This window comes from Atta cephalotes (genome assembly GCF_000143395.1).
Source record: "Atta cephalotes unplaced genomic scaffold scaffold00008, whole genome shotgun sequence".
NCBI lineage: Eukaryota > Metazoa > Arthropoda > Insecta > Hymenoptera > Formicidae > Atta > Atta cephalotes.
The window spans coordinates 2,024,984-2,038,951 of NW_012130072.1; the positions used below are offsets into that span (position 1 = coordinate 2,024,984).

The 13,968-nt window shown below is 31.6% G+C and overlaps 1 protein-coding gene across 1 annotated transcript in view; it reads left to right on the plus strand.

The window, feature by feature from the left end:
• Nucleotides 1–13,968, plus strand: part of LOC105627337 — a 69,210-nt gene that overhangs the window by 1,753 nt on the left and 53,489 nt on the right. Inside the window, exons 2-7 of the mRNA XM_012208623.1 lie at nucleotides 1,169–1,278; nucleotides 1,776–1,981; nucleotides 2,181–2,369; nucleotides 2,454–2,597; nucleotides 3,990–4,086; nucleotides 7,409–7,573. Coding sequence (XP_012064013.1) covers nucleotides 1,169–1,278; nucleotides 1,776–1,981; nucleotides 2,181–2,369; nucleotides 2,454–2,597; nucleotides 3,990–4,086; nucleotides 7,409–7,573 — 911 coding nt within the window. The remainder of the gene's footprint in view (nucleotides 1–1,168; nucleotides 1,279–1,775; nucleotides 1,982–2,180; nucleotides 2,370–2,453; nucleotides 2,598–3,989; nucleotides 4,087–7,408; nucleotides 7,574–13,968) is intronic.

Sequence of the window (13,968 nt, forward strand, 5' to 3'; positions counted from 1 at the left end):
ATTTATTATATAATTTCATTCGTAATAACTTCGTATAGCATACTATTATACGAAGTTATACGAATATTATGAAGGCACTATTGCAATGACCTTTATTTTTGTACAAGAAGATAGCCGAGAAAGTTATGAAATATTTTCTCTTGTAATTCTCAATAAACGCGATTTTATATTGCATTTATAGCACAAAGATACTTGAACTGTTTCAAAGACGCGAGAATATTGTGTGCATCGTGGAAAAAAATCGACACGCAAAAAAGTTACGCATAGTTGCACGGTGCCTCACGCAAGCAGGAAATGTATGTAAGATTATGTAAGAAATTTGCCCTCTCGAACCGCGAGTTCTTCGAAGGCGCGAAATAACCGAATCGCGAGATGAAAGTTGCTTCCGCACTGCCGTTGCGTTTATCTATTTTAACTGAAACTCACAAGAATCACGAGACTATCGCCGCCCATCGTTATCACGAACCAGGCGGAAAGAATAAACACTATGCACACGATACACGATAAACGAGAGGTAGCCAAAATATTTAAGCTCCCTTCTTTTAGTTGCACTCTGTGTACTTACTTAATACTTTCTTATGTGTATGTGACTTTTTTCTCTTTTTCTTTTGTAAAAAAATTCTAAGTATTTATTTATTTTATTAGTATGAAAAGTGTAAATAATACAACGAGAAAAGGATAGATTTTTTTATTAAAAGATAAAGATTAAGATATATATTTATATTAACTTTTTAAAATAATATTTTCTTAATTTTGTAAATGTAGAAAAAATGCTTTTTCTTTCTTTTTCATTTAGAAGGCGAATTTGATTGTGAATGTTTTTTTTTATATATTTATTCATAAGATATAATTAGTCATAAGATATTAATTGTAACTGTTATAAAACTATCTAAAATTACTACTAAAAATTAACATCTCCATATTTTTTAAAAAAAGAAACTGATTCCAACTGATCAAAGCATACATATATAAAGTTTAGTATTGTTTATTAGATATAAATTACAACTGCAGTTATAAAACTATCGTTAGAAGTTATTAATATTCGTATTTTATTTTATTAAGAAAGTTAAAAACTGATCAAAGAGTCTGTATTTTTTAAATTGATATTGCCTTGTAAATATTTCTCGGAAGTAAGAAATACGATAAAAGCCATGCGGTTTGGTTTCAGATACTGTCCACCAAGCTTACAGTCCTATATCTCACGTCTCGTAATACAAGCGATCAAGTCAACATGCAAGAAACAGCCGGAAGTCTGCGGACTAAGGCAGCAAGAAAAGAGTAAGTTTTTTTTTATAATTTCGTAGTACCTTAATAAATATTCGCAAAAAAAACGAAATACAAACTGCTTATTTAAAAAATTATGTAAGCATTTCTGATTTCCAAATATAATCATTTTAACATATAATCAACGCATGCTATAAATGCTTTGAAGCGTTCTTTGATTGGCCAAGTAGTAAAATTCTTTCTTTCGATTGATCATTCAAATGCTTCAAAGCATTCGTAGCGAGACTTTAATCGCGCCTTTAATAATTCCTGATAAATCAAAGATCGTTGAAAATGTATATTTATATTTGAAATAAATGGCTCATATAACGATCAAAATAATAATTTATAAACGATTAAAATAATAATTTATTTATTATAATTCCATATAAATTATTATTTTGATCGTTGCATGAATCATTTATTTCAAATATAAATGAATTTTCAGAGATTTTTTTATTTATCAGTGACTTTATTTATATTCTATATAAATTTGGTGGATTTTTTCGCAGCGTACGCGCCTTTGAAGCTCATGCAAGCCGTCACAAACGAAGTAAACGAGATCTGCAGACGGTATTTAGATAACAGCAGGCTAGCTCTCTTGCCACCGCCTTCATCAACGCCGCAAGTGACAGTGGGTGCTATCAGAAATGCCAGAAGAAAAATGGAAGATCGCCATATGATCTTGCACGATTTAAATACCATGTTTAATATTCAGGTAAAGATCTCGCCAATTGTTGCAATCATAATAATATATAATATATAATAATAATATATAATAATAATAATATATAATGCTGAAATAATAAGTATTGATTTACGCGTTAAAATTTATTAGCGATTATATTCAAAATTAGTTCCATCTGACATTCTTGACGTATTAATATATGAGCTGATACGTTAATTGTACTTTGCAGGATGATACTATCGTGGATTACTACGCTGTATTCGATGGCCACGGTGGACAAGACGCCGCGGCATATTGCGCAACACATTTGCATCAATATTTGGTCGAGAGTGTGTACTATCCAACAGATCCGGAACGTGCGTTGCGCGATGCCTTCCTGACGACCGATGCACAATTCATAGCGAAGTCGAGTATACAGGTAAATGTTTCTTACGTGAAATGCTATATTTTATTTTGCATAATTCGCTACCGATAACTTTGTTGATTCGTCATTTCGTTACAGAAATTAAATGGCGGAACCACTGCGGTTTGTGCGTTGCTGATAAATAAGAAATTGTACATTGCTTGGGTTGGTGACTCCATGGCTTCGTTGGTTACATACGGCAATGTGAAACAATTAGTCAATCCTCATCGACCAACAAGAGAAGTAAGTAACCTGAATTTCCTACTTCTTTTAATAAAATAGAATTTGAAATATAAGATAATCTCATTTTTGACGGAATATTTCTATGTTTAAATCGCGTATTCAGCTATTTCAATCTTAATAAAATCTCGATCTTATGATGAACTCCAATTCATATTTATAGCCAAATGTTAATAATTCTTGATACGAAACTAATTTAGCCCATCGATTAAATCGATAGTTCACCAGGCTAATAATTTTTAAGCTTATTTGAGACTATATTTTTAACTTTTATTAACTTTTATATAAATCTTCCGCTATTACCTTCTTTTCTTGGAAAATAAAAACTATGGAGATTAATTTTAAATCATGAAAAAATTTAATTAATAATAATGTTGAATATTGACGTCTCTAATTGTCATATGTAATTTTGCTTCGAACCACATGATCGTACAATATTACGTGCTTATAAAACGGGCAGTGTATTCGAACTCGCGTCGTATGTACACCAGGTGATGCGGCAGTCGGATCGACCGTAATAATCTGTCTGTCATGAATATTTTTAAACAACAGTCCACGTTTGGAATCTATAATGGGTACGTAATTACGAGTCTCATTCAAACACGTCGTCCCCATTCTCCAGTGATAGTATGCGAGATCTCGCTTGAGTGGCGACAATTTTTTCTCTCCTTGGTAATATGGTAGCCAATCTTCCGATTTGAGCCGATCGTAAAAATCAATATAGGCTGATTCTTCGATCTGTAATTTTGTTATGGAGCTTCGAACGAATATGATAGTTGATAGAATTCTTAGTCTGTTGGCTCGCTCGCGCAGGGCCAGTTCCTTCATTAACGTACCAACTGGTGACACAAATTCCGAAGTGAGTTCGTAATACCGGTGAACGGGAAATATTAGATCTTTCACGATTCGTAAGCGACGATAAAAGCTCTCCTCGCTCAAAGTCTCGCCGGTGCAGCGGTATCCGAGCTCGGCCAATTGGCGCGCAGTTTTGTTGCTTTTGAGGTAGAAGATATCTATAGGCGTCACCAGCGAGTCTAAATATTCTTCATAATTTTGAAAACTCAGCAATCTTCTGTCGCTGTCGATCTGCGTTCCAATGACAGTCATGTTTATAAAGAAAAAAAGATAGAGAGAAAATTTTATTTTTAAACCAGTAATTTTATATTATCATCGACGTTCAGAATGTTTTGTATTATGAACAATCGAGACGCGTGAAATGTGAATCCAAAAGGTAATCCAAGCGAGAGTATCGAAATATCGACACGTTTGACATTTATACGTTATCACGAGAATGTTATGCTCGACTCGCTTTTATTGACACTGCCACGTGCAAAATCTATCCAAGCTGGGTATGATGTATCCTATTTACTATATATTATGATCTTTTCCTTTCAGGATGAGAGCGAACGGATTCGCAATATGGGAGGAGTCGTCGTCCATTGTATGGGTGTATTGCGAGTAAACGGATTCCTCAGCATATCCCGAGCCATTGGTAAGTGATTGTAATATGTACATTTTTATCACGTTTTTATCAAAGATATAAAAAATTATTGAAAATAAAAAACTTCCGCATTTCTAATCTCGTTATGTGGCAAAATGCTTACAAGCATTAAAGCTGATTGATGTGCAATCTTTTTTAAGGATCATTTTCAGAAGACCATTTTCAAAAATAAGTAAAATCTTTCGCATAATGTGAATTTATTTATTTCGTTTGCATAGAATAGAAAATATGATTTTATATTTTCGGCTGCAAACCGACACCGCAAAAAATTCGCAGATAGGCTGCAAGTTGCGTATCATTGCTTAGATAATATAATTAATCACTATTAGATAATTAAACGCTAAAAATATTTGTCTAATATTTGTTTAATATTTGTCTAATATTTGTTTTTATCAATATATAAACAATATATAACTTTCTTGGTTTAATCTATTCTTTATCTTTTTCTAATTTTTAAATTTTAGAACTAGGAAAAGATAAAGATTATAAGTTGAATCAAGATTAAAGTTAATCGACATAGAAATAGACATATCTAAGCAAAATTTTAGATCACGATAACATTATTTTGTTAAACTGAATCTTAAAGTAATCGGATCGTAAAATAACTTTTAATAATTATTTTAGAAGAATTATTTTTACCTCCTTTTATGATTTATGTTATGATGACTTTAGATTCTGCTAGGATAAGGATGGATTAAACTTAATTCACGCTTAATTCGTCAAATAATTCCTACGGTACTTTGTTAATTCATAGAAGATAATTCTATTATAATTATTATAAATTTTTTGTTGTAATATGAGAAAAAACTTAGATAAACTTAAAATTATAGCTAGAACTCTCATAGTTTTGGTGATTGAATTAATCAGCGATTAAGTTAGTTTGAGGTTGCTTTTTTTTAAAGGAATTAGATTATTTTTTGATAAAACTTCTATTGAACGTATCAGTCGACCTTCATCATGATATGAAAAAAACTCAGTACGATATGAAAGTATAGATGGAAGCAGCGTGATCGATCACAGTGTAATAAAACGATGCTTATACGTCGTTCAGAATATAAAAATTTTCTTCATAAGAATGCAAATTAAGTTTTCACCACAATCTAATTAATTTTTCTAAAAATTAATTTAATCAACATCACTAAACATAACATCAATGTTACAATTTCGCACTTACCAATATCACTGTTATGTAACACTATGTTATATTACATTTATATTATTGCACGGAGAGAGCAATTTTGTTGAAATATCTAAAAATTTAGATAGATACAAATCTGAAAATAATATTGTTGGACTTAAAAATAATTATATAGGAAATTCAAGCATGATAAGCAATGCTGCAAAATGTTTTAGTATTCTAGCAATCAATTTGAACGTTCTACATACATAACAATTTTGGTAGTCTAACAAAATTATTTTTCGATCTATATATTTAATTAAATTTTTAAATACTTTAAAATCGTTCTTTCCGTATGAATACGAAATTATAATTATGTTATTTTTAGTTAATATCAACTGTATAAAGATAAAATCTAAAACTAATCTTCTAAAACTAATCTTTGAAATTAATTCATGCTTCATTTCATAAAAATATATGAAATCACCTTGGTTGCACCTTGAGCGCTTCGTATGGAAATGTTATTTATCTTCATTTTCCTATAGGCAATTGAAGGAAATTACTTTTTCGCTTTTCATGGTCTGTGAATTCTTTATTCTACTCACGTAGTCGAAAACGTGATTCGCAACTAATCTTGAGATCGACATTATTTTCGACGGATTCGAATTTCCACGGCAGACAGAAGTAATCCGTTTTTGTTGGAAATGCTACTTTCGGATTGACGTAATCAGTTTTCACAAGTTTTCTCGTGGAGAATTAAAATCATTCGACATCGAGCTTTCAGTATTTTGATCGCAAATAATCTATCGCAGAATTTCGAAACAATGTCACTGGTCGAGGTCATTCGTAATGTCACTGACGATCGTCTTTGGAGAATCTTCTTTTTTAAAAATATTAGCAATGTTACATAATATTTTTAATAATTCCTAAATAATTAAATTAAATAAAAAAATTTAATTTAAAAAATTTCTAAATCTAAAAAAAACATATATTCCATTATATTATTCATCTTCATTTATGTTAATATAATATTAAATAGAACGTTTTATGAATTATACATTTAAATAATACATGTTTAATATAATAATTTACAAATAATAATTTAATACTCTATCTTTTCACATTTGATTAAAAAAAAAAAATTTCGCTTGCGGTGCAATGATAAATTTCTGGATCCGCCAATATGTAGTGTAGCTAAGTAAGGAACGAGTGGCCAGGTGAGCCCGTGCCCAACTATGGCTCAAGGCACAACCTGTAATGGTGAGGAAGGAAAGAGGAGGAAAGAAAAATTCTAGCCGCGTGTTGGGTATCCTGTTAGTTCCGTTCGCCCGCTGACACAATACTACGTGCAGTTACGCTCCAAGAGCGCTCTACCGAGTGTGGCTCGCACAACCGCATGTTCGGAATAATTAAGACTGTTTCTCTCATTCTTGCTTGTCTTTAGACGCACATAGGGCTAGCGAACCGCGATCTATTTATTGGCTTTTGATCTCTCAACATGCTTCAGAGATCAAGATGACCATGCACGATCTGTAAAAGACTGTGACATTTTTTATTTACATGAGCATTTGCGTTGCTCTATTCCTCATCAAATTACGTTGTATAAAATCCGATTGTATCAAGCGATTGTATAAGCGAATTAAATAAACCTGGTTTAATGACTTGCCGTTATTAGCATAGAGAATTTAATTAACTGAAATTAATTAGCACAATAACGTTAACGCAACAGGTTCTAAACATAAAAGCTTCGGAGGATTCATTACGAAATTGTAAAAATTAATTTGTATTATGGGGAGTGAGATAATTCAGTTGCGTGATGCAAATATATTTTCTCGTGTGTGTATACACCAAGCTCCGGCGCGGTTTCGAGAGGATAGTATAGAAGAAAAAGCGGCGTTCAGATTCATAATAACCGGAAGCGCGGCGTTGTTGCAGTGGCGTCGTTATTTAAATTAGCCGTGCTATTCATTAAACAGTTAATTATACTTAATTGCGCGCCGCGTGGCGTGTTTTTCACGTGTAAAATATCTGAATTACGGACTTTACCAATGGGTAAACCGTAACAGTTGCCTCCACTTCAATCTTAATCTCATACTTTCGGAACTGAACATTCCTTTCCGCTTTTCGCGTTCGCGCCTAGTATAAGTCTCCGCAAACGCGTGCCTTCTAACAGCGCTTTTTCGTTTTTTTTTCCAGGCGATGTCCCGTATAAACCGTACATCAGTGGCGAGCCCGAGGTTCGATGCGTATCTCTGGACGGCACCGAGGATTTTCTCATAATCGCCTGTGACGGATTGTGGGACTACGTCGATCAGAGAACTGCGGCGCTTCGTGTCTACCGGCAGGTGCTGCAAAATCCCTGTGAGTATAATGTAATTTCACTTAATTCAGTAATTAATCAAATGATGAATTCGCACTACAATGGATTAGTGCATATTACAAAGGCTGCTTTGTACTTAAAGTATCTAAATATGGCGTAATACCAATTTTAACAATAAAAATAATATATGTTCTATTAAATAACGAATGATAACAATATCATTATTGAGTATTTAACCATTTAAAATATTTATATGCATTTTTTATTTGCATTTTTATTTGCTAATTTTTATGCTAATATTATTAGCAATTCTGAGTATGCACTAGTGTAATAACCAAATCTTAATGAATAAATTATATAATAATGCTCTATTTATGCACTCTCAAAATCTGCAAAAAAAATTTTTGCGCTCATTTTAGCTAAAAAAAATTTTTTTTATGGGGCTGAGTAAGCTGTCAGTCCCCTTCCACATGTTAATAACAGCCGATTTGGAAAATTAAATACATATGATTTATGTACTATTTATGCGCTTTTATATTCACATAGTTTCAATTTTTGCGCTGCATTTCTTAGACACTTCCCTTTTGGAGCAGACAGTCATATTTATCCCTAAGTTATTTAAAATTGCAAAATTATGCTATCTAGCTATACAAAATACAATATATTCAATTTATGCGCTACTATTTTCAAGCAATTTCGATTTTTGCGCTGTAACCCTTAAGAGATGAAGTGAATATGAAAGCGCAAAAATAGCGCATCCTGTATTTGATTTTCCAAATCGATTGTTATTAACATGTAGAGGGAGGGGAAGCGGGGCTGGCTGACAGCTTACTCAGCCCCTCCACAAGAAATTTTTTTTTAGCTAAATGAGCGCAAAAATTTTTTTCGCGGATTTTGAGAGCGCATAAATAGCGTATTATTATATAATTTCATTAATATTCATTAAGATTTGATTAAATGGAGGGCTAGCTAGGCAGACGTTAATATAAGTGACTGAATTCACTAAAATTGTTTAAATCGCTAGCATTGTTTGACAAAACTTGACAGTGAACTATGTACAGTCACTATCAAAAGCTTTTGACCAATGAGTAATTTTATTGTATTTTTTAGATAAATACTCTTTTGGATAAATAATCTTTACTAAAGATAAAAATTATCTTTAATAAAGATCTATTATACAAATATTTTTAATATATTTTAAGAACCTTCTTCGCTTTGAACGTTTTTAGCACTTCAAAGATCTTTGCTTAAAAATTAATTGATAATTAATTAGACCTGTGTGCTTTTAATATATTCCAGTATTTAAAATATCAGCATTTTTAAATTGATTGTAATAAGAATTTTATTTGTAATATAAAGTAAAAAATAAATTGACAAAAATTATCATAAAATCATACATAGCCAGAAATGTTTGGTAATCGCTGTATATCTTTTATTATACATATTCTTTCTTTTTCTCTCATTTCTATCGCGTCTGCAAATATTCATTCAAGCATTTATCTGATTATTCATCTTTAATATGATCAACTGAAAGAAGACGCTATTACCTCTCTTATTAACTCTCATTAGAGTTGAAGATTTTTTTAAAAGCACTGAAGTACCACAGACTTAATTTTCAATTAATTTTTAAGTAATCTTTAGAGTGGTAAAATGAAGAATATTCTTAAAGCACGACTAATTATTTTTATAATTTATACAACTTAAGAAATTGTGATTTTTTGCGAATCGCAATAACTTTTCACGGGTAAATTCTTAGAAAATTGTGGAAGAAATTTCTTACCAAGCAATAACGAGGAGAAAATCCATTGAACATCACTGCTAGATAAGTACACCGCACGCACGTATTCAATGTACATTAATCGATACGACGTACTTTAAGCGATAAGCATGCTCTTACAGGAAATTCAAATCGAATCGTTTCCATTGCCATAACGCTCGTAGCGCTCCAGTGATACTGCGATACTTGAGAAAGTAGGGGAAACGATGTCGTTTCGTCGGGGAATTTGTGCTAGAAAAGACGAATCTCTTTGTAATCCAGTCTTTCTCTCTCTGTCTTCTTCTTTCTTACTCTTTCTCTCTTTATATTCGTAGCATTTTACTTGCTATGCTCTGTTTCCTCGATTTCCGGAACGGACGTGACATAAAATTTGCGTATAGCGTTTTGCATGCGATGCTCTCTCCTGCCGATTGATAGACTTTCCTGATGCTTTTGCGCGAAATTCATTGAAAAAAAAATCTGATAATAGCTACCAAATATTAGATGAAATAATAGTTCGATTAATGTAATAATAAAATAAACTTTATTTTTTCCAATATTTATTAAATGTTACTTAAATGTTGATTAATATTATTATATTTCGTAATATTTACTAAATATTTAGGAAAATAGAATTATCTTCGGTTATATTAATCGAATATTGGCACTATTTCTTAACATTTGGTAATAGCTATACCTGCACTTTTTCAGTGCACGAAGAATCGTTAATATAAAATAATATGCAATACACTGTAATACATGCGAGGAAATATGACAGTTTCACTATTTATACATACTGTGCAACGATCGATTCTTTTCTCGCGTAAGCTGAGCTACTTTTTTTACAATAAGAGATGGGAAAGCGGGAAGAGATAGGAACAGCTGAAGCAGCAGGTGAATGAGAAATTGCCATAATTTAATGAAAACGCAGCTGACATAAGCTGTTTTTTATTTTTATTATTTTCAGAAGGAAATAATAAAACATTCAGAATTTAAAAGGTAATAAATAGGTAATAAAATAAAGTATTTAAGCATTTAAAAATGAACGATATCGGCAATTACATAACAACACGAGTTATAAACATCAGTTATAAAAGTATTTTAATACTTTTAATAATAATAACAATAATAATTATTACACGTAAAGAATGATTTTTCTGAAATGTAAAAAATTTAGCTAGATACGGAAATAATTTTGCTTGGACCATCAAAATATGTAGGAATCTCAAATATGATGAGGAATGCTGCAAAAAATTTTAGCATTCTAGCATTAACCAGTTTGGACGTTTTACATAATTGTTTTGATGATTTTATATGATTATTCGAACAAAAGTTATTTTCAGATCTGTACCTACCTAAATTTTTAAATTTTCAACAAAATTATTCTTTCCATGTAATGATTATTATCGTTAAAATTTATACAACTGATAACCGTTGTCACAAAGTAATCGTGTTGCTGATGTACACTTTTAAATGCATAAATCTGAATTATTTTATTTTTAAAATCTGAATGTTTATTATTTTATTACTTCTTATTTTAAATCTTAAATGTTTTATTTTATTTTTATTATTTTCTCCGGAAATATGATAAAAATAAAAAACAGCTTGTATTAGTTGCATTTTTCACAAAATTGTGGCAATTTTTCATTTATCTGCTGCTACAAGATTCTCTTTTCCGTAAATATTTAATGTATGCGTTCATAAATATATATGCTTTATAAATAAAAATCTTCCTTATGATTTTTTGTTTAATTTTGAGTTTTTATCTTAACAAAAATATCGATACCTTCTGCATGAATTACGAATGAATAGTACCTAAAGTCTAAACATTCTCGAGAAAGAAAAATCTACTCACCTAATTAGTCGAAGACTTGTGCAGTAAAAATGAAATACGTCCGAGAAACGGTACATTTGAGATAGTTAACAGATACGATATCACGTGGACTTGATGTTTGACACTTATTGCAAACGATATTTTTCCGAGTAAGCAATCTTCAACCGGACGGAAGCAATAAAGTCGATAAATCTTTTCCGGAAATCAACGTATTTCTTTTACGGTATAAACTCGTAATTGAATCATCGTCCTCGCCTTAATACAAGGCACTGTCTCGAAGATGCTGTAGACATCTCTTCTGCTACGTCTTGTATTTTTTTTTTGTCTTACTGGTGTTGAAGGAGGGTCTGTCGAATGTAACGCGAACTTGGTGCTCGCCTTTTCCTTCGTTCTCGAGCAAGCAGGCCGATCGGCACAAACTTGGCGGCTCCTCCGATCATTCTCTCACTTGCTCGTCATCCGTCTACACGGTCGGCCGTCTCTCTCTTCCGTCGCCTTTTCCTCGGGACATTTTCCCTTCAATTGATTTTTCGCCGCGACCTCGCGTCTCGCGTCTCTCAGTTGGTGACTCAGTGGTTCACAGTGATTCATAGTGCCTCCAAGGAAGAAGACCTCGAGAGGAGAATATTAGGAGTCCGATCGATTGCCTTCGTACAAATTCGTCCCGGTAAGTCGTGGATTATCCGCAATCAATTGATTGTCAAGCGCGAATAACAAAGAATGGTAGACAGAGAAGGAAAAAAGTCTCTTTAGTATCCTTAAAAGATCTACTAGTATTTATCTATAAAACCAGTATATAAGAAAACAGAAGTACTTGAAAAAGCTATTGAATAGCAAAAATCAATATAAAATTATCATTAAGAAATTGTTGTTATCGATTAATGAATAATTGAAGATCCAGATAAATTAGAAACTCGTGTCAGACAAATTAATTTAAATCATTAATCTGTTATTTATGATAATTTGAAATAACAATTTTTTTTAAATACAATGGATATTTATAAAAGTGGATAATTTTTAATCGATGATTAAGACTAATTATAAACTATTATTTTATCGATTTCTTTCGAAATCTATTTTATCTTGAAAATACTACTGAATAGCAAAAATTCTAATAATTAGTAATTATTAATTTTAAAAATTATACTTATGTAAAAATTATAATAGTAGTTATTAATTTTTATTTTTATAGAATTAAACACTGAAATTTAATTGGGAAATAATTGGGAAAAATTACTAAACGAATTTATTTTATTCGTTTTTTCAAAAACGTCTATAACAATTGCTAATCTTTTATCATCAGGAAATTATGTCTTGCTTGTTCAGTCAGCTCGCTTATTTAATCATAAAGCCGATTATCTTCTAGAAGGCACCGTCGCGTCCGATATTGCTTCGAAATTAGTGCCCATCGGTCACGATGCATCGACATCATGCGATTCGTCCGTACGCGTGATGCGCATAGAAATCGCGAACAATCGCGACTAAATGCGCGCATAAGGCGATGTAATTCGACTCTGTCTTTTGATTGTGAGAGCAAAAGGAAAGAGAGAGAACTCAAAGTAATCGACGCGGCTCGGCATTGTCGTTGCGCGACAGACGTTTTCCCAGCAACGGTATGTAGCATCGTGCACACTCATCGAAAGGAGTCCGGAAATCTCTCCCCTCTCGCAAAACTACCGTATCGTCCGCTGCGTCCGCGAAAATATGCCTCCCCGTTAGGAAGTGCGCGATTATCGTCGCCATCCTCCGCGCCGACGTAATCTTTCTTTCGCGCTTTTCGCACAAGGAAATTCAAATATTACGTAAATGCAAGATCCCACCACAATTTCTGTAAAGACCGCACTGCACTAGATAGGAATATTGCATGGAAGAAAAAGATTGGAAAACATAAAAATTTCACCTATTCAAATACAGCCGTAATATGCGGACAACCAGTTTTCTCTGTCGCAAAGTAATATAATTGTAGTTGAATAAAATTAGTGATTATCGACAATTATTTTTGTTATAATAATACAGCAAATTTGTTTTAATATAGCAAAGATAAATTTCTATGAAAAGTAATCCAATGGATCAAAATTTTTTACTAAACATGCTAGCTAAGATGGCACATATTTTTGCTGCTGTAATAAAGAAAACTTGTTATATTAGTAATCATTTCACTTTATCAAAAAATTATTTTAATTAATATACTGATAATTGCTTACAGATATATAATTTCTTTATTGAGCCATCAAATCTTCTTAGTTATAGAACTTATGATGCTGCTATGTTGACTTATCCAGCAAACTAGCTTTGCTGAACCATCCAATCTATTTTTTTCTATATGCGTTTGTTTTCGCTGCAGCAAAATTTTTATTACAATTCAGAAAGCGATCTATTTTTTCTTCTTCAATAATCGAAGCAACAATAGCTTTTTTCAATTATAAATGATTGAGAATTTTTTAGAGAGTTTTTCAGAGAGAGAATTCTTTTCACGAATTTAACTGTAGTAGATTTAGACACTTGTATTTTGTGTTTAAATTAAATTAAATTGAATTAAATTTAAAGGTGTAATTATCATTTTGTCCAATTTAATTGAAGTCTTTTGTTCGCAATCAATTGAAAACAAATTATTATTATTTCGATTATTATCGAGAGAGAAAACAATTTAATTTAATTAGATTATTATAATTAAAATTAAATAGCTCTCTCTCTCTCTCTCTCTCTCTCTCTCTCTCTCTTATTCTATTCATGATTATAAATTCATTCTTAAGAGCGATAGAATCGATTTTGAAAATATAAGAATTAATTAGCTTAAATAGTTAATCCATAAAACTAAATTGTGTATTCTTAATGTTTATATAGAA